The 22,404-nt window shown below is 39.1% G+C and overlaps 1 protein-coding gene across 8 annotated transcripts in view; it reads right to left on the bottom strand.

Annotated features, from left to right (window-relative positions):
• The window catches only part of LOC6739228, a 37,801-nt gene extending 26,379 nt beyond the window's left edge, over window positions 1-11,422 (bottom strand). For 6 of the 8 annotated variants that reach the window (XM_016169043.2, XM_016169039.2, XM_016169044.3 and 3 more), the window contains exons 1-3: window positions 11,190-11,422; window positions 9,640-10,228; window positions 1,813-2,079 (exon numbers count right to left, since the gene is read on the bottom strand). In XM_016169043.2, coding sequence (XP_016024285.1) covers window positions 1,813-2,079; window positions 9,640-10,083 — 711 coding nt within the window. In that variant the 5' untranslated portion in view covers window positions 10,084-10,228; window positions 11,190-11,422. The remainder of the gene's footprint in view (window positions 1-1,812; window positions 2,080-9,639; window positions 10,229-11,189) is intronic. The other 2 variants (XM_039295216.1, XM_016169042.2) reach the window with 1 other exon arrangement.
• Window positions 11,423-22,404: the final 10,982 nt, after the last annotated feature.

The following is a 22,404-nucleotide window of genomic DNA, read 5'->3' as shown; positions in this document are numbered from 1 at the left end:
ATTTTTTCCTCAGTACGCAGCTTGAATTCCTATTATGTTGGCTCAAAAGCTGACAGCAAGTCGTTTGCTGGCGGCCAAAAAACAAACGTCAAGCCGGAGATCTCGAAATGAAATTGAAAATTACAGTGTGGATCGGGGCAGACAGAATTGGAGATGAGAGCTCCAAGCTGGGGATGGTGGACCACGGATCGTTGGGTTGTAGCTGGCCACCGAAAACCGGTTAGGCGGTGCGCATGCGCCGGAAAACCTGTCCATCGATTCGCTCTGCCCCCAAGCCATGAAGACAATATAATGGCTCGAAGAGTCGCAGCCGCCGAGTCTTCCAATGGCGCATCAATTATGTTAATGAAGCTTCGAATGTGTCTTGATATTGAAAAATAAAAAAACGCCGAGTTGTTCAGGTTTTTTTCATCGAAAATATAACGGCCGGCTTGGCTTTTAGCCGGTTTTCCTTTGTCCACCTAAATGCCAGCTGCTTAACAATGAACCACAATCGACTAGAACCAGTAAGATCCTAAAATGCAATTTGCATACGCCGACCTTTGCCTACGACACCTTCACGCTTTTCAGAAAACCTCGGCGTTTCTTGGCAGCTTTTCTCGTTTGGAGCGTTGTTTATGTTTCCAGCGGCTAAAGATACTTTTGACCCTGAGCTGATTTATCTTAAAGCTTATGACAACCGCACGTAGCTGACATTAAATGGCTGTCCGCTGCGGAGGGCTTGTAAATATTTTCTGTAAGCCATTTCCTAAAGTTGCACAAAATGCCATGCAAAATGTCAAACTAAATTTGTTGTGCTGCTGCTGGCACAGCATGAAAATACTTTTATATTGTATAGTAAAATAATGTATAGTAAAAGAAGTGCGGTGCGTTTCAAAAGCGGGGGTTGAACCATGGGGTGGAAAGTGTTTGGAGCTTTTTATGTGTAGATGGAGTTGGGGAACCGTGGTGATGTGGTGCACAGTAAAAACTATACGACATTTTTATGAAATGTCAAGCTACCAAAGACCTTTTTCCTTTGTCTTATATAACGAAAAATAGTGCATGGTATGCAGTACATTTGCATTGATCTAAAAATAATGGCATCCTAATTTAAAGAACAAGTGTTGCCTACAAAAATAGATTTTAAATGGCTGAAGTTTAAGTTTCTTTAGTTTAATCCTAACTAAACACACAAATGTGTGTTTAAACGAACTTAGTGCTATTTATTTTCCTGTACTCGATCTCTACTGTAGTTCACTTGCATATTACCATGTTACGTCATATATAATGCCAACCCCCATAATGCTCAACTTTGCATGCACCATAAAGTTGAGCTTACTGATTTTGTGGTGCACTTGTCCTTTTTATTTTTGCGTTTTTGTGTGTGGGGTTGCCTTGGCAAAGTCAATTGCTGGCATTTTGCTATGTCGCTGGTTAATGACGATTATTATTATGATTACGATAACTGCATTCGACATTGCGCTTAATGCAACGCTGAGCTTCAACGAGTCTTGGATGCATTAAAAAATTCGCCATGGAATGAAAAATCAGGGCTGAAAATATTTTGCTAGGGTAACGAAACGCGTAAGCTATTGTGTAACGAAACCAAAGTCAAAGATCCATAAAACCATTAGCAAGAAAGGAAATTAACGTAAATTAGCGCTAAAAATAACTTTGGCGAGATGGATGGAGAGTGCCATAAAATCAAGATATAAACAATAAGCGAGATTTAGCAATATCTACTTTGTTTGAGAGAGGAACCAAAACCAAGTCAATCCGTAACCATGCCAGTAAACTCTATTTTATCTAGGAATTAGCTAAAGTTCGTACCATATCGGGCCTGAAGTACACCTGTTGCGTATACATAGAGCTTTTCAGGGAGGCCGTCTTATCCGGAAATAGAATGCATTTTCCGGGCGTTGATGTCATTGTTCCCGTTGCCGTTGTTGTTGTTGTTGCATTTGGTGTCATGTTTGGATGATGGCCCACGCCCACATCGGTTTTCTGGGCGGTCAGACTGCTCGTCGAATTGACTTTGGAGGCGTGCGAGAGGCGTTTCATGTGCGTCCACATCTGATGCCAGGGCGCCGTTTCTTTCTAAATTGTTTTTCGTATTTTCCCGATCGTTTTTTATTGGTTTTCATTTGGTTGTTGTTGTGGTTGGTGTGTTTGGTTGTTTTTGTTTTGGGGGGGAAAGGTAGAAACGCGGAGCAGGATTGAGTAAACATATTGGGTTTGCGTTTATGTAAGAGAGAGGTATCGTTTTGTTTGCAGTTTTTGTGTGGGAACGAAAAAACAGAAATAAATGGGAATTTTATTGTCAATTAAATTGTTTGCCAATTTTCGAATAACTAAAATATATAGTATATTGTTTAGATAATTGATAAAACTTGTATTTGGTAAGAGGAAACATATTTGGTTTGAATCAAGAAGTTGTATGTTTTGTGAAAATATTTCGAGTATATTGGTAACGCTAAATTTAATTGTAACCAAGTTCGGTACTGCACTTACTTACTAGAATAAAGTTACATTCAAGTTTTTTCTGTCATGGGTATGTCTTTTTTAATAGAGGGTAAGTTATATAAGCGCCACACGCACTTAACACCCACTTGGCACTCAGCACCCCCTTTCCACTCCACAATTATTGCCTCCCCCACACATTCGCCGAACTATGATGTCATACGAAGCCAAACGCGCTACCAATTTTAATTCTATTTGCCTTGGTTGTTTAATTTTGTTTTTTTTTTTTTGCATCGGCTGTAAATACCAGGGTATGATGTCAACTTTTAGCTGCCCATTGTCGCCGGCGCCGTGTTTTAAAGTATCAAGAATTCCCCGATAAGACGCTAAATTAGACGACATCGATTGATAAGTTTTTTGAAATGAATATAGCTATTTCTCCTGATAGCGTTGACTAATTCGCTCCAAGAGAACGAACAGAGAAATCAAATTCCTAAGAAAATTTATGAGCACAGTTGTTGAGGTAGGTGAACTATTAATAGTGTTGAAATAATCCATCCATTTAAATGAGTCATTCTCGAGTGGAGGGAGTTTGAATCAAAAGGGAGTTTATTTGATACTTTAAATTATGCATTTAAGAAATTGATAGTTATATCTTGCACGTACATAAAGACTTTTTTATCGGGTAACATTTTCCGGCACAAAAGCTAAAAGTGGGTAACTAGAGTGTGGCTACCATGATGGATGAATGCCTGTTATCCACAAGCACTCATAAAACATCGCCCCACGCGACTTGGCTTAATGATGTGTGAGTGCAGCACTCCTTGGTCCTATTATACCATTAAAAGCTCGTAAAAAACCTAGTCTGGGCTGGACAACACACCTTCATCCCCATCATCATCATGGTCATTATCTTAGATCAACGCAATTTACGCTGGGAGCCCCCAATGCGGTCGGCAAATGCATTAAGAGTTCGTGCCCTTGTGGCGAAATGTGGTTATGGTTTGGGGGTCGCACCCTGGGTATCCAACATACCCTTTTTTCCACAAAAAAGCCCCCTATGTGCCTCTCACACACACACTCACATGTGTACCACCTTCCACGCAACTCGCACTAATCAAATGAAAACAATTTCCGTTTGTCATGCAAACAGTTGCAGCAACCTACCCCCAAAAAAGAGTAAACTGCAACAGCAACCATAGCAAGTGGAGAACGGAAGCAATGAAAATGGTCAGCCCATTATTGCCCCTCAGTTCGTTTTTGTCAGTACACCGAAATAAATTTGGAATTTTGTATAAAATTAGATAAATATGTATATTAAGCATTTTAAAAGTTAAGTTATATGTCTCGTTGAAAAGTATCATTTTGAAGATCGGTCCTAAAAGATATTATTGATTTACATCAATTTATCATATAACTTTTATTTTTGTTATGTGCTATGTGCACCATGCTATGTGCACCATGCGTGTGTTCGTATGAGTGAGTGGGTTTGGGTCCGTATTTTAGTTTGCCCCATTCGGGGGCACATGAGTGTTTGCATTGTTGCTGTTGTTGCCATGACCCCTGTCTGTACGGCTGTTCTCTCTGTATATTTCTCTTTATAGTATAAACAATTCATTAAAACGGGAAATGGCAATTATAAAGAAATTATACACAAAGAGCAATGAATAATTTTTTTCTGTTTCCGACGGTGGGCGAAGGGGGCGTGGCGCCCGGAGGCCTAAGTAGATATTGCTTATTTGTGCGCTCTGTGTTTTGTGAATATTTAATGCGAAGACAGGCTTTAAGTGTGGCAAGTGCACGATGGAGCCCCCCACATAGTTGGTTGCACAAACTTGGGAAACAAATGCTTGCCCGACTCACGCATTCGACTTGCCACAGAAAATGCAGCGAAAACAAAAGCAAAAACTGATTGCAATGCGGCTGTGTCTTCCACATCGTCTTCATCATCATCGTCATCATCGGCTTTGGATGCATCTTGTTGCCACGCCTCGTTTAACTTCGAGGGGCGTGGCAGCTGGGGGAGTGCAGGGCGCTTAACTCAATTGCATATGCAACATTTCGCTGCTGCTACAAACTGCAATCTTGACTGTGCCGGCATGCAACATGTTGATGTAATATGCAAATTGTATGCAGTTGCCATTGTCTCGTCAGATTTCCTAAGAAACATTTCTCCTCCTGCCGCATTGCTGTCGTCGCGAAAAATGAGGAAGCTGGGAAAAGCGGGATCTCAGAAGCTTTCGGCCATGGAAGTAACTGTCAGACCGATGATCTGGGAAAATCCGCGGAAAATGCTGTTCTAACTCATCGTAATTGATGAAAAACCAGCAAATAAATGAGTTCTACAAATTGTTAGGGCTATTAACTCTGTCAGAAATTCTTCTACTAATAATTAGATTAAATTATACACATAAATTGAACAACGAAAATTCTATTAATACGTTTTTAGCTTAAAAAAAGTAATTTAAAAAAAAAAAACATATTTGTCATAAAATGTTTTTAATTTTTAACTGCATTTTTTTTTTGTAAATAACGCGGTCTTTACCATTTGTTTACAACAAATGTTATTAATAAGCAGCATGCAATGTACGCAGAATGAAAGTTTACCAGATGTTTTTTAATGCGTCTTCCGTATGTTTTATAGAATCTTAAAATGAAAGCCTGAAACAAATTGAACCATTTGCTACTTAACAAATTTTTGTGATCTTCGCTCGAGGTCAGCCCTTTCACACTCACTTCTCATCCCACCCACATTACCTCCCTTTTGTCCCCGAATGCAATCAATTTAAAAGTTGCTCCAAATTATGCCATCTCCATGCACTTAATGCAATCTATCAAAATGCATTAAGTAAAGAGGAAGAAATATTGCAGCTGTTTTGCACTGGAAGGCAATGGAATTTTTGGACAAACAATATCAATATTCGAAGAAATACATATTCATAAGAAGGCAAAATTTATAAAAAATTTTAAATAGCTGCAAAGTACATACATATTTTTCTCTCTGTGGTTTTTCTGTTGTTGCTGTGAAATTTAGTGGGTCACTGTGTAGCAGCTTAATTGTGATATATCACTTTACACGACCGAAGAGGGAAACCAAATTGAGATATGTATGTAAAACAAAAAACAAGAACGGAACTTCAAAACGTTCCGACAGACCCAATAAAACCAGAAGCCACAAAATATTAAATGCAATTGTTCGGCCCCAAAAATGTAACCCAGAAAAATTAGCTTTAAGGCGGTGCTGCCAATCCAATCCGCAGAAGGAAAACATTTTTCCATTGGCATTTCCTTTTTGCATTTGTGATTTGCTCCCCTTTTACCCCAAATTCGCCGACGAAAATTGCACTTCTGAGTGCCATTTGGTTTTTCCGCCTTGACTGGAAAATTCCCTCGCGTAGCCCCGACAGCAACTGCCCCCACCTCCCCCTTCCAGCCATTGCGAAGAGCCTATCAAAGCTACACAGCCTCCCAAACAACCCATCCCCCCTTTTATTTGCATTAAGCTCGGCCATTTATTTGTATATTTTATTGTTGAGCATATTTTCCGCTAAAGTTTTCCTCTCTTTTCGCCTTTATGAATGAAAACATCGAGGGGTTGTCAGTGGGGAAGGGTGTGGGTGGGGGTTGGGGTTGAATGAAATGATTTTCTTCTCTGTATTATTTTTTTCGTCTCATTTTTATTTTTACGCATTTCTTGCGTGTCGTCTTTGCGACGCTTTTGTCTTTCTCGTCTCTTTGGGTTCCCAAAAAATTCAGTTGTTTAGTTTACTTTTAGTTTATCCGAGGGTTTTTTTCGGAGGGGTTTGCTCTATTTTCTTCGCTGATAAGAGTTATATATGTATGTGTGTGTTTGTGTGTGCTACGCTCACTTGTCTCTCGATTTATTCCACGATTTTGGGGCCTTGCGTGTGCGAAGGCAATTCCAAGCGGCAAATGGCCAAACGACCATTTGGCTTAACCCCACGGAAATTCTGTTTTCTATTTATTTACCTTTCGGCGGTTACTAGGTTTACTGTTATTCTTATTCTTCCCCAACAATCTCCCCTTTCTCTCGAGGTTTTTGTATTTTTGGAACAATTTATAGCTGGCTAATTGAAGAAATGGGTTCAGATCTATTTATACGTGTAGATAGGAATAGATTAACCATGTTTACTCATTTTATAAATGGCATTGGGCTCAAAAACAATGAATAATCATCGATATTCAATTTGTTCAATTTGAGTAAAATCTATTGCGTTATAGATAAGCATTAGTTAGCAAAGAAAAGATTATGTGAATCGATTTTGAGTGCAGTATCTGACTCACGTTATTGTTTTTGCCATTTGACCAATCCTTAAATCCCACATTTTGCTAAATCTTTGCTTTCACATTATGCCAAGAGATCGCCATATACCATTTTTACTCCCTGTCTGCCCCCAAGAACTGACTCATCCATCGCCCAAGGCCCAATGACCAACTCAACTCAACCAAACAAACACTCGACCACTCAACATCGAAACACTCGCATTTGCTGACCATTTCTAAGGCCGCTCGGCGCATTCAGGCATGTAAAATACAAAAACATGTATTTTTCATTTATCATTCTATTTTTTTTGCCAGATTTTTTTGTAATTTGTTTGCAAAAGCAGACTTTGCGCCGCAGAACATTTTCACATATTCGTGTGGAATGTGTGCCGCGTTAAATTGAATAGCGCGCTAAAAAGAGCAGAAAATAAATTGACATTGAATGTAAAATTTATTGAAATGGTTTACGTGGCAGTGGGTCCTCTGACATGGTCGTGTGTCGCTATGAGAAACTTTTCGCCATAGAAATATGAAAGAGATTTCTCCTCTCGAAGCCTTTTCACTGGAACCACCTTTCTGCTCCAGATGCGCCCTCAACTGGGCCCTTCTGCAATTGCAGCCGAGTGCAACGAGCCGCTGCAAGATGGACAATGGTGGGGGTATCTTTTCTATCCACTTCCACTTTGGGTCAAACATACCTATACCTACACAGCTACCTATGTATCTCAAAGTCCGGCACATGGCAAAGCATTTTCTGGCTTTTCACTCGCAACTCCTCGGGTTTTATTTTTGGTCTCTGGTTACCGAAGTGGGTTTTGTCTTCACTTCGCGGTGTCTGCCTCACTTTTGCTCATATTTCGCATGGCCAACTAACGGGCCGCGTTGTCTTTGGGCCAATGCCTTTTTAAGTGTGACTAATTATGACTCGGCTGAGGTGTTATTTCTTGCCGCGAGTTCAACGATCTGCCCCAAACGGGCGCTGCAGAAAAGGGTTGACCCGAAACCGTTTTTCATGCCACTTGCGCAATTTGTATCGATTTCGTGTGGCAAGAGGAAATCCTGCAAAGATTTTGGAGACCAAGAGGAGCCTATATGTGCAAAGGAATAGTTCAACCAAGTAAGCTGGCGAAATATTTTGGCTGCAGTTTCTCAAAAGGTGGGGTTAACCCCACAGAAATTATGCAGGCAATTTGGCCCAAAAACTCTTACGTACAATTTGTTACAAGTTGACTAGGGAAAAGCTCAGCCTGTATCAGGTAATCAGTCTTGACTTGACTGCTGGCAAAGGGCCAAACAGAATTGATGATGTGACATAAGAGCTGAGGAACTGAACCTTGGCTGCACTAAGAGGAAGTTACTCAGGATAATCAAAGCGTCAAATGTGGGGGGAAATATAAAGGAAGTTTATTCGCAAATATTATCTTTTCAATCACCTCCATTCATTCTTAGGTAAATACTATCTATATATACGAGATAAGAGTTCACAAAATCCTATCTAACATGTTAGCTCATTGCTATCTACGAGCATAACATCGTTATTGCCTACCCGGTAGATATCCACATTTCGCAATTCATTATCTGAGTTTATGTTTTCAACCATGAGGTGAGGCCAGCTACCTGAGAACTAGGTTCTAAGCTACCTGGACACACAGCCAACCCAACTCCGACAATTTCCATGTATGCAAAGGTACCAGGGAACTCGGTTGTAGTCCTCAGTAAGCTTTAAAGAAATAAAAATGCGCAGAGCCTAAAGAGGCTTTTGCCAGATGATGAGACCCCAGCACAGTCGAGATAAAAAACTGGCAGCGATAAGAGCGTTAACAAAATAATAACAAAATAAAAAGCATTTACATATAGCCAGAAGGTCGTGTTCGGACAGCGAGAAGTAGCCATCTCCTCAGCTGGCTAGGCAGTCAGTAACCTATAGCTTAAAGGGGGCTACTTTAGGCCGCAAGGAGGACTTGGGCCATTAGTGAAATGGCCCCGTCAAGAACTGCGGCTGGGCCAGCAAAAAAATGTGTGTATGGCTTATTCGGTTTAGGCCCTCGTCTTTCACTGCCTCCTCCTAATGTCTGTTCTATTTGCCTTTTCCTCTCTCAACGTGCTTCATTTGGTTTTAGTAGAAGGTAGCCACTAATTTGCAGCATCATGAAGGCATTTGTTTCGGTTATGGACCAAATCTAATAAGAGCTTTATGAGATTGAAGGAATCGGGTATCTATGGGGAGTACTTGGATTTGGCAACATAATACGGAGATTGGGCTAATTATTTATCTCATATATTTTAAAATAAGTATTTAATGCACACTTTAAAAATGTGGCATCTTGGTATTTAAAAATATTAAGTCCAATAGTGTTTTAGTAATTTTATATATCACATGCCACTAAGAAACTTCTTAAGAATATTTCGTATGGGATGACGTAAGAATCAGAATCGTGAAATTTAAAGAATTTCTCTAGCTGGAAAAAATAATCTTCTCAGCCATTTATAAGATTGTATTTTCTATGGCGTAAACTTTTGAAAGTTGTCTCATATATAAACAATTTCTTTGGGCCGATTGAAGACATTTATCAAGCTCTCAAGGTATGCGAGAATTATCTGACGAACATTTTCAATAAATTAAAAGATTAAAATATATGCTTTGAGCAGATTGCCGAGATGTTTTCAGATGACTCGCTGCGATAATACATTCGGTTACTTGGGCCGTCATTATCACGTAGGTTTTTTCACGATCCCCCCTCCTAATTGTAATTTATATCCTACGAGTATGTGGAGGCTCACACAGAAAAAAATTATTGCCTTCTTCAGTTTCTTTGATATTTTAAAAGAATTTCGAAATATTACTTTAAGACTATCTTATGTTGATTCAGGATTGTTATTTTGTTCTGTGTGCAGATTTTGCTGCAAGCTCACCTTGGGATCCAAAATGCTGCGCTCCAGGCTATCCTCACGATTCATGGTTGTGGCGGTGCTGCCGGTGCCAGTGCTGCTACCACCGCCGCCGCCCCCTCCGCTGCTGCCGCCCACCTCCCGCTGGCTGCTCCGCTCCCGTTCCCGCTCCCGCTCCTGCTGCTCCAGTCGCAGACGAGCCCGCTCCACGCGCGCCAGGGTCGGACTGTCCAGGATGGAGGGGGCTCGTGAGGGGGGCCGTGAATTGTTTGCGGCGTTCGTGTGCAACTGCTGCAGTTGCTGCTGCAGCTGATGCTGCTGCTGCTGCTGCTGTTGTTGCTGGTGCAGCGCGTCGAGCGTGGCACTGTTGTTGGAGGAAGTCGACCCGGGTGTGGGCGTGGCGGAGGACGATGAGTTGGTCATGGTGGCCGTCGACGTTGTGGAAATTGATGTGGTGTGCATGAGCATTTTCCGTTCTGTTTCTTAGCCTACGTTGATGATTTTTCTTTTGTTTTTTTTTTTTTGCTTGATTGTTGGATCGTTGAATTTAGCGGTAAGTTAACTGCAACGCTTGCTTATTATTTATGGGGGAATGTTGCACTTTTCGAGTTGACTGTGGGTGGAGAATTAAATAGTGGCTTGCATTAGGTTCTGTACTTTTGCTAATTATTACTTAATGCGGCTCTTGTTACACACTTGGGTTGGTTTGGTTCTCAAAGCGTATCTGAGTAGTCTGATTTTAAGAATCTTTAAATGACTTTAATTTATAAGCAAACTATTTAAGAATTAGTTGAATAATTCAGTCTGTCTATATTTCAAATGGATCAAAATAAGATACAAAAAATCGTCGCTATAAATTTGTTCGTAATCTAACAGCATTTAACGAAAAACCGTAACCACTCAATCCACAATGAAATGTTTACACCTCAATTTTATGCTAGAACCCCTTGACACCTTCGGTAATTTATGTCTCCCTCAATTGCATTTCTTATCAATGCTATCCATCCGCTCACTTTATTTATGACTCCTCTATCTGTTCGCTGGCAGCCGCCAATTTCGGCTTGTTATTATTGCCATTTTCCTTTCAGCAATCCACAAAGGAGTGCAGCCAAGAAATAGTAAAAAAAAAGAGAAGCATAACGAGATATATAAACTAAACTAAAACCAACACAAGAGCGCAGTCAATAATTTTCACAAAACTGGTTTTCTTTTTCGGGTTTTTCGGTCTGGGCAGGTCTGTCTCTAAAGTCTGTTGCAGGTAGTTTTTACTTTCGCACAACAAAACACTGCGTATTTTTTTAGGGAAATGGAAGGGGTAACTGCAAAGTGCATGGCCAAAGATACAAATGTATCTTTTCGCATTCGCAACGATTCTTGGGCACTTTTCAAGCTGTTTATTGGCCGGGTCGGTTGAGTTTGTTTGCTGACGTCGATGGGGCTTATTATTTATATTTTCTTGGCGCGTTGCTTTCGCATATGGGATGCCAAACACGTTTGTTTTGATATTTCCGCTGACATATTAATTCTTGAATTTGGTTTCGTTGGTAATTGGTTTGTTGGTTTATTGCACATACTTCTTTAGGTTAAATTTAATTTGTTGGCAGCGTGTCGCGTCGCATTTCTTTGCGGTTTCTCGGTGCGGCTGTGGCTTAGCAAATTGAAAAAACCAATTTTGTTATTGGCCAAAATTTTATTTTCAAATTGAGTTGGTCGCGCAAAGCAAACGAGCGACCGAAGCGAAGGCGAACTATCCACGCGAGCTGCCCGTCGATGACTGGCGCAACGAAAACTGGTTTGCCACCCAATCCCATGCATCGGCATGCGGGGCTCGCTTCGAACATGTTCGAAATGCGCACAGTGGGTCTCTCAGTACCAGCAAATTTATGGGTTTTTAATCATAATCATTTAAGCATTGAAGAGGATATCTTATGCTCCCAACTTTTGTTATAGAACTGCTACAAAGCCCGAAATAATACTTTTAAACAATTAGAAATAGGTTCAATCTTAAAAAAGGTAATTTTTTTTTGATAACTAGAATTTTTGAATATTTTTCCTAGATATATATCCGTTTTAATACTTTGTTGGTTACTAATGTACAAGTAAAATTGACAAATAAAAAATTAATTTGTTAGCTTAATTTTGCTAGAGATAAATGTCATTGCTTTATATTATATTTTATTTATTACTATATATAAGTTGTCCCACTGTGTGCCGTTCGAGTTGCGTAGAAAATTTCCCTGTATTTTGATTTCTTCGTTTAGTCAGCAGTGCATCACCCCAAATTAATAAAAAGTAATCTTTTGCTTCCAGGAATTTTTAAGCATAATATCTTTTAATAGAAAGCTCAATTTGAGAATGAGAATATATGAAATTATACAAAAGTATAATATATTTACTGAGAACTAAATTTGGATTTGGTTAGATTATTAAAGAATGTTTTTTTGTGAATTATATTGTATAATTAAAAGAATTTATAAAGTGAAATAATGCTTACAATATTAATATGGATATAAGTTAAACAATTAAATTCTATATGGTTTGCTTTTTTCTTATAGATTTGTTTTGAAAGAATATTACGATTTTCATTCTGGGAAATTTAATTTCCCAAAACAAACCGACTTGCAACATCACGCATGTTGAACCCGAACGCGCAGTAGAGAAATTCCTTCACACAACAGGAATAAAATATTATTAATGCGATGAATGCGAATTCGTGAGATAAAAGTTAAGCTTAAGTTGCATTATTATGATCGGTTTGATACATAACAATTAATACATACATATGTATCTCTGGTATTTTAATTTTAAACCTTAAATTTAATTCAAATGTCTTTTTATTATTTATTTTTTTAACTCATCATCCGTAGAAAGATTTATTATTGTTATGGTGGTGGGAAAACAGGTTGTTCCCTTCGCTGTGTACTGGAGATCTAAGAGGTTTACCAGCCTCTCCTACAGACGAACCACAAATTGTTGCATGCTGGTCCAGTTCGACGTCCCGGAATCGGATTGTGAATCGTTTGAATTGCGTTCATTCTTTTTTTTTTCGAATGAAATAATCGAACACTCGACAATGGAGGCGAAAGCGACCAGCACTTGACTCATTGTATCATTGAATTACCATAAGTTGGGAATAGCGGTGGACTCATCGGGTCTAAGAGTTGTCTGGGATTCCATCTTGCCTTCCATAAAGATGATTCACAGTGAGTTTCACATACTGGCACACATGTAAATTTTGCGGTATGCGAATCACGCAATTATGCAAATCATCGGCGAATCGCTAAATCGCTATCTGTCTTTATTTTGCGACAAACTCCAAGATGGAACGTGCCACTTCTGGACAATCTAAGCTTTTTGGCTACTCCTCGATTTTAGTTTCCAATTACCAAATTGACACGCCATTCATGAGTCTCGAAATCTTTTTTGGGATGGGTTCTTTGGTCTGGCGCCAGGCATAATTTTTTAATTTCGGATATAAATGCGATGAAAATTTGTCGTGTCTCGCGCATCGCTTCTTATGTTTATATGCTTGGTGTTTTTTGGGGATTCTCGGAATTTGACGTGTTGTTCGGGTAGATTTCGAATGGATTTTATTTTTTGATTTTGTGTCTGGCGACCGTCACAAGTGGTTTGATAACTTTATTGGCTGTGTTCTCAATGCTCGCCTGTCTGGCCTGTGTTCTTGTAATTTGTTGTGATTATCGGATCATGATTGGGGGTTTTAGAAACGTGATCGTGGAGTGGGAGACAAAAGTTCCTTAGAGACACACATTTGGAAATCCATTTGGAGCTAACATATCAAAATTATGATTGAGGGACCATTGTGTCAGCCCCTATCTAATCATTGAGGGATTAGAAGAACATGGGTATATGGAGGGGTATTGTAAAAAATATAACTCGGGATGTCAAAAAAACATGCAATTATAACGTTAATTTGCTTTAGCTTTATCTTCTTGGTAAATAAGTGAAATCATTATTTCATAACGTCTCATGACTAACATAGTTTTTGCCAATTGCTCAGAATTCCTTATCTAATTAGTCATTCACTAATTGAATTTAAATAAAAGTCTTATAAACAAATGCCTTAAAATCAAATCTAATTTTCGTTGCCAAATATCATGCACCATTAACCTTATAACTAAACATAGTATGCCGCATAGGTTGTATTCTACTTATGTTTTGTTGTAATTCTTAAAAATATCTCATTATCAATCTAATGCTTATCTAATCAGAATATATATACCCATTTAATAGACCACTAAGTGTGCCATTTGTGGCGTCTCCTCATAATCATTCAAGTGCTTCCATGTCTTTCAATAGCTTCCATAGAAGGCGGTGCTCGTTCTTGGGTTTTTGCTTCTCTGGTTCTGTGCCGCATTTCCGTTCCGTATTGGAAAAAGCTTCGTTTTAATGATTTTTTTGTTCTATCATTTTCAATGGTTTATCAAAATGCCGGCGACGCCGTTTCGTCTGGCCGCCATTTAAGACTAAAGTTTCTTCTGTTCTTCCACGGCTTTGTTCTTCCCTCTCTGTTTCGCCGTGTGTTTCCGTCCCCCTTTCTCCTGCTCAATCTACCCGATTCTTTTCTATGCATATCGGCTTGGCCATATCTTTAGTATGCATTCGACGCATTCGAGAAGTTTTTTCTCCATTTATCGCAAACTTTGGCAGGGCAGGAAAAGGCGCGTTCGGACTTGGCGTTGCTGTCTTTTTCCTCATTTTTTCATATTTTATTCAATTTTATTCGAGTGTATGAGGGGAAGATTTGTCATGTGATTTGTATGCACTGCATAAAACAATGCAAAAGTGACATTTCCTCAACTCGCCTTTCACTCTTATCAGCTGGCGAAGAAAAAGCAGCTGGGCTGAGCTCTGCTCAACATGCTGGTTGTCGGATGCCGATTGCTGATTCCACTTCCAATCCGCCTCCGCTCCACCACTTCTGCCTTGTCAGTCAGTTGGTCTTTAATACTCCTACAATCGCCTGACTGGACTTTCGATAAGCCTCACTACCCAAGTGATAATAAGCAAAATAACTGCCGAGTCAAAAGAGCAAACTGCGCTCTGATTGCCAACTGACGATTGCCGATTGTCGATGAGCTGCAATTGATGATTGCGAAATGTTCTCATAGTGTCGGAAATACCCTCATTGGATAGCAGAAGTTGGTTTCGAAAAATTAAATTAGTATTTGCCTTAGAAAATTTATTACCACGAATCAAACAAAATAATTATAATATAAATCAACCGGAGTAAGCGTATATCTCCTGCTTCATTACTTTCCAATAGTAAGAATTTTATATTACAAATAACTCGCATGATTAGTAAGTTCCTGCTTATAAGTCATATAAATATATTCTTTTTTTCTTCATCATTGCAAGAAACTTGCACACTTTTATTCCCCCATTGATTTATATTTTATGGACAGATTGCATATTTTTCCGATTGCAAATTTCATCTTGCTGCGCTGATGGCTTGTTTTCAAAACAACCACTCATAAATCACTGATAAAATGACCAAGTACCAATTTCATTTATATTAATTTATATGCCTTTTGCTGCAGCCACTGATTGCGCATTTCTGTCTGAAATGTTCGTTTCGAGGCACTGACCATGGGCAATTAGTTAACGTGCGGCGCTTGTAATAGAAACTAATAGCCACTACCATTTCAATTCCTATTTCTATCCCCATTCCGCATAAAGGCATTCCGAAAACACGCATTCTCGTCTAACAACTTCAATTAGGCCGTCCCCTCAGCGGACCGGGGGTACTTTTAATTAGCTGTGTAAAGTGGTCAACGAAAATTAAATTAATTAGCCTAAGCGATGTTAATAACTTTATCGGCGTTGACAACTTTATTGGCCATCAACTGGAGACTAGACTTTGATTGTAAATTGTGAAGAGAACAGATTGGATTGGATAGTGGAGCATTTAAGATGAGGGAACATTTAGAAATTAGGAAAACTAATATGGGGGCAGTCAGGCATTATCAATTAAACTTATTAGTAAACTTAAGGATTTGTGAATCAAGTTTATCTTTAAATTACCAATCTTAACGACAGCAATGTCAGCTTCTATTTTATTAATCTATGCATAACTAAAAACTTGCTTAACATTTTATTGTTTATCCAAAGCCATCCTTATCCCATTTCAATCACAACATATCAATATCAACTCTATACTGTTTTATAGTTGACTGATTTTTAACCACAATAATATTAAATCATATACAGCCTTGACTTTATCTTCATTGAAACTCTTTTTCTACTCATCCTCGGCAACTAGTTCGCATACCAATACACATTCCTTGGCCGACTGACTACCTGGTCATTTTGGCTCACAGGTAGCCGAAAACTCATAATCTTATTAGAATTCGATTGCGGCACGGCAATCGTTTGAATTCGAAGAGAAAAAGGTTTCCCATTCCAGCCAACGCATTTCATTAAAATGGTTTCGATGTTCGCCGGTATTTCTTTTGTGCCTCTGATATTGACGCCCGCCTGTCTATCGCATCTTTTCAATAATAATTCGGGTTTTATTCAACCGCCAACGAAACATAAAAAAATCGCCTCTCCAGTGACTTTTTGTGAGAGGTGCAAAAGGAGAGGCTGAGTCATGATGTCGGTTTCGTGGAAGATATAACGATAAAGATGGGATCATTGAAGATACACAGCAAGCAGGACAAATTGATGGGGCCTTATAAATGACTGATTAATTCCTCGTATAAAAGCAACCGAAATTTTTATTTTGGAAGCTACAAATTCGCATTTCATTGGTGTTTCAATTGCCACTTTTGAGGAAAGCAACTATAAATTCCAAATTTTCATAGCATACTTTTAAGTGGCCATAAATATTCGATGACAAACAGTCGCAGAGATGCACTTTTAGGCAACCCGCACAAATATTCCACCGCCGGATATCAGCCAAAATGAAAACTTTAGAACGTGATAGTTGCAACGACTATTTGGGGGCGTGGCAGGGGATAAGGCGCGTGCCTAAGTGCCGCTTGTCTAGACTGCTCAACTAGCAAATGTCAAATGAAATAAATTTCTATCCGCCCCGCAACGAGCAAGGTAAATATTAGTGAGTAATTGAAAAGGCTTTCCAGGAGTGCTCCCAGGGAAGCGAATGGCCCACTGCTAAACGTCAGTCATTGTTGTTTGTTGTCGCTTATTTTTGGTGGAAAAAGCGAAAAACTTAAAGGACCAAAAGAAACCGTTCAGGGAGTCCTCGAGTCTGGACCTGACTGCATTGGGATTTAACGAAGCAAATCAAAAGAAGCAAATAGAAGGATTGATGTATGAAAAATTACTGGACACTGGATGCACTTTCTGTTTATGAAAAAAGAAATAATATAAATAAATATCTAATTATATAGTAAAAAGATAATAAAAGCGATAAAATATAATTTATAAAGAATAGCCTAAAAAAGATTGTGCTCACTTGGGAAGAGTATTGTGGAAAGGAAAAAAATCGCCTGGCATCTTGAGAAAATCCCGTTCTACCAATTTTTCCACTTGTCTTCAACCCCTTTTCATAAGCTAGCCTGCAGCCATCATTCAAAGGCCTCAGCCCCATTTGGCGTTAATTAGTTTGGCAAGGCTGCGGGCGTGTGACTTTCACCAATCATTTACAACAGCAGCACCCCGTTTTCTTCGTTCCACCAGCTCCGAGGAAAATTCACGGATTCCCGCGTATTTTTTCAACGCAGCCAAAACAATTTTCATTAACAGTCAGTCGCCGTCATCGACAGTTGCTGACTTGCCTTTTCCCAATCCACCTCTGACCTCCAGCCAAGAGCTGATCCCCTTTTCGTGTCGCTTCTCTGATTACACATTTTAACGCCATTTTTGGCGCAACTTTTTCCCTTCTGACTTGGCCGTTAAACCCTTTAGGCCAAAGTAGGAAAAAAGTTTTCCCTTTGGTTGGCTGAACAGCAAATGAAAAGAATCTCAATGAAGGGTTAACAAGGAAAATTTGATTTATTTGATGAGTTTCACTGTTTGCCAGAGAAGACGCATTTAATGAGCATGAAAATGAACTTGCCAAATATTGTGGGAGCTTTGTGGAAATGACCAAAACATCAAGTAGAAAATGACTGGCTGGAAATAGGTTGCAAGTGAAATTAATCAGGAAAGTACAAATTATATGAAAATTGTTTACTTTTATATCCAGAAGAATAGAATACAGTTACTTAAATTCCATAAAAGTTTGGCTGTTTAAGATAATTGAAGCACAGCATCGTAACTTATTGTACTGGACCCTGGTGCCCATTTTTTATAGGTTTCAGTTTATTTGTTTTATTCTATTTGCGATTGACAGCTGAAAACTTTCTTTATTTCCTGTCCATTGTTGTGTTGCTGGCATTGCTTATGTATGTCACATTATTGCCTTATCCAGCCCATTCTGACTTAGACAAAGGACATTTCAGTGCTGGCAATGGAATTTCAATGCACTCCCATTATCCGCCCATCTCCCAGGATCGGTCTCCAATAAACAAGCGAAACATTTCCCGCACTTTTCTAAATTCAATAAAACGCCAAGAGAGCAAAGGGAAACTTTTCAGTGTCGCAACAAAGCCGCTGATTATCCAAGTAGCTTCTTGGATATCCCTCTGGCACCTCCTACTTCTCGGAATGGGGGCGTGTCAAGTAAGCAAGTGACATGAATAATTCCCAAGTCGGTTGGGCAAACATATCCATAGCCGTACCCTTATTGTAATCACATTTGGGCAAACTCAAATGGAAGTTGTAAATTCAATTAGATTTAATTTACGCAACTTTGCAGTGAACCAAAACGAAAGGGAGTGAAATAATTTCAAGGGGATGAGAGCAACAAAACTTCAGAACCAAAGTTTTACTCACTCAGGTTGTCGGGCATAATTAACTAAGAATGCGCAGTCTTAAAGTTTAAGAAAACTTTAACAAGTCCACTGCAGCGTCAAATGTCAAGTAAGTGCCTGACATTTAATGTGCAAAAATTGCAAAACTTTTCTCATATAAAAAGCATATTAAATCATTATTATGGCAACATTTCTTGGTTTTTAGTTTGGAAGGGCACCCACGGACTGCTTCTACCTGTTTACATTGTTCTTGTTCATTTTTTATGCCCAGCTCATTCTCGTTTTATGCGCCATTTGGCGAGGCTCGTTTAGTGCTTTTTGGCTTGTCTAGGCTTCACTTCAGCCACGGTGCGTATGAGTGATATTTTTATGATCGACGAATCTAGAGTTATGGCTCATCTGAAGAATTATGAGTGAGATGTTTATTAGCACTTGTGCAGCATATTTGCACCTAAATTTCAGTCATCTTAAATATAAAAACTAGATTATGACTACTAAAATTGTTTCTTATTTATTTGTAGTTCTTATCTGTGGATATAGTGCTTTAATGGAAAAAGCTGTAAAAATAAGAAAACTGTCTTCTAAACAAGAATAAAAACGTCAAGAGTCGGGGGATTTTACAGTATATATCTTTTGGTCATTGTAAATATATATATATACCGTATAAATGGCAACTGAATTATCATAAGAAGTCACGTCAAGTGTTTGGCAACTGCTGCAGTGAAATTTCCACGGAGAGTGCAAAGTAATCGGAATGCAAAATAGTTTGCCAACAGCAGCTGTGACCAAAAAAGCGAACTTGACATTTGACATGTGACAGCGACTGTGACAGCCAGACAAATAAAATGTAAACAAAGCTAAAGCTAAAGTACTGAAATCGAAACAAAGGACACAGAAGGCAGCCACCAGAAGTTGACTGCATCATAATTTTGGTAAAAGTTTCGACCAACTATTCCAATCAGCCATGCAAATAAGAGTGGGAAATGTTAATTAACATCCAACTCACATGGTGATGGGGGCTTTAACTGGGCTGGTCGCATTCAAGGTTAAATTAGCTAATTGGCTGAGTATGGCGTGACTAAATGAGTTGGCAAATGTCAACATGGCCAAGTTGTAAAAATTATTTATGACCCGCCAGATAAAATAGGGCTTTAAATGCGAGCTGCTTAAATTCCTTAATTCTCAAAGTTATACTCAAGAAAAAGTGTGAGCATAGCTTTATTCCTTTTCCCAATATAATATTTAAATTAGAATTGAAATGTTTAAAAGGCAAAAAGGAAAGCAAACGGCACCCAGCTCCATTGGCCATGACGGTGATAATCCACCCAGGAGACTAAACAGGCCCAAATGGAGTAGACTGAAAGGAAGAGGAAATGGAGAAGACAGGGGCAAAATAAAAAGCGACAGACCACAACAAAGTGTCAAAGCCACCAGACAAGCGGCTTTACAAAAACAGCCAACATTTTGTTAGACAACTTGCAGTAAGGAGAAATGGATAATAAATAAGTGGCAAGTATTATAATGTATATAAAATAGGATGAGTATAAAGTGAAAATAAGATAATCAAATTGGAATAACACAAAGTAATCGAAAGAAACTACAATACAACTGAAAATGGCAACGAGAAAAGAAACTTCAACAAAGAAATAGTCCTTGAGGCATGATTGCCAATAGAAATTGGTTAATGAAAGAAAATTAGCTTAAATTGAGTGATTTGGTTTACAAAGCCACAAAGTGGCTTAGAAAAAACTTTAATAAAGTTCCTCGTTTTCTGGACCATTCAATAATTGTGTACAAGGCAGTGTTTGACTGATAAACGTTTTCAAAGCATATATTTTTGACACTGTTTGGCAATATTTAAAATAAAATCCCTTGTAAAACACACAAAATCCGATTCAGATGTGTAAATACACTATTGTCACTTTGAAATGTTCTTAACGTCTACAGGACATAACAGCAATGTTGACGCCAGAAGCTTTTCTTTTTCAGATTTTATGTGACACAATCCCAAAAACTATGAGACTTGCACTTTGTTTCTGCCAGGATGTGAAAGGCTTTCAGAGTGCAATTGGCCTGCAGCCCAAAACGACACTAGTCAAACAGAGAAGCATTCAGTGGGCGGCAAACGCCTCAATAAACCTGGCCAAAAAGGAGGCATTCCTGCAACAGCACTGGTCACGCACACTCGTTTGGCATTCATAAATCGCTTACCGAACTAAAATCCTAACCAGATTTGTGCAGCAATTTTGATGGCATTCGGCAGATCCTGCCGACCTGTCCAGAACGTAAATAGCAATTTGCCAGACAGGCAACGAGCAGAGAGCAATCGGCATTCTTAGTCCAAACTAAGCGATTTTTATCGAAGAATTGGCAACTTTGATTCTGATTGGCAGTCATTTCGAGCCGGTCTTCGAACCGCAAATGCATAAATGCCTAGAATTCATTTGACCAAACTAATTTCATTAGCCTGGCAAATACACATAAGCCAAACGCCGCCGCGTACACGACGGCCAGCTGTTTAGTCAGTTAATTAAATTTGATTTGGCCACACACAAAAGCCACTTTGCCCTGAATTATGCAAGAGGAACTACATCGCAGGTTGAGCTTTTAGTTTCAATTACCCTTGCAATGCAACTGAAATTGCGCTTAATTATTCAGAGCATGCTCTAATGGAAAACTTCGGTCCTTAGATAATTTATTGGCATTGATGTCATTTGGACACGGGTCAAGGCAACTAATGGAAGGAGAAATCGAATCTAATGTCCAAAGGATTGACATAGATTGTGGCTGATAGTGCAACCAATTAAAGACATTTCCTGTATCTCTATGTTTTCTCCTGGCATTTAACACGAATATTCAATGTATGCTTTGGGCTTAGATAAAAGCTCTATTTTTTGGGTTTTTAATAACTTAAAATGCTTTTTGCTCTCTTAACTTTCTATTGTAAAGACAAAAACATGATACACATTTGTTATAGCCACTTAAAGCATAAGAAATATCTAGTTTTGTAGCAAAAATTACAACTCAACTTGAGTTTTGTTTGAGCAAAATGATTCCCATGATTCCCTGCCCTTCCCATTAAACTTTTTTTGTCGCTGCAGGCAAACATCATAAAACCCTTGAAAGGTTTTTTTTTTAGCACACTCACAGAAAGAGCATAAAACACTTGACCGCTTGACCTAAATTTCCCAACCAGAGCAGGATCAACGACACTCGTTGACTGTCCCTTTTGGCCCGGTCAAAAGTCAAATGTCAACAAAATAAGCGGAGGAAAACACGAGAAATGTTTTAAAAATTCCAACACGTAGGCAATTTCTGGATGATGCGCATAAAGCAAGCATGGAATTTGGAGGGCGAAAACTATGAAAGAACATTCACGAAACGGAGGGTTGCAGAATTCGATGGGGAAGGGTTATATCTGAGTCGCCTCATTAAACCTGCCAGTAGTCATGATTTCCACTCAGGCACTCTACTCACATAACTTGGCCCGAGGCGAGAATGGACGTAAATTGATTTGAGGCCGGATAAATTTCGAATGCCTGGGGAGCGCTGTTTCAGCTGCCACCTGCCTGGGAAATTAAAGATTCCGTTGGGCTGACAAAAAGTGTTGCCAAGTTGGCTAGTTTTTATTTAAGTACTTAAAATTATGATAGAAAAGAAGTGCGCCGTCCGCTTGTATTTGATTATTTGATTTAGCAACTTTAAATAAAACGTAGAATGCTTTCAGACGCATTTTAAAAAAGGTTTTTTTTTGTTCAACGCTTTGCTATTTTTACTGCAAGTAACTTTTTTGTAACCTACAGCTGTCATCTCTGCTGCCTTTTGCTGTTAGTGTCGATAAGCTCCATGCTCGCACGTACTACTTTTTAGCACACTATTTGGGATGCGGGATGCGGGAATATCCGCCCTAGAAATGTGTCAATTTGGCGTCAAAGACATTGACGGAGCA

The sequence above is a fragment of the Drosophila simulans genome, chromosome 2L (genome assembly GCF_016746395.2).
Source record: "Drosophila simulans strain w501 chromosome 2L, Prin_Dsim_3.1, whole genome shotgun sequence".
Lineage (NCBI taxonomy): Eukaryota > Metazoa > Arthropoda > Insecta > Diptera > Drosophilidae > Drosophila > Drosophila simulans.
The sequence above is the reverse complement of the archived record's forward strand: the minus strand, read 5'-3'. Positions and strand labels throughout refer to the sequence as shown.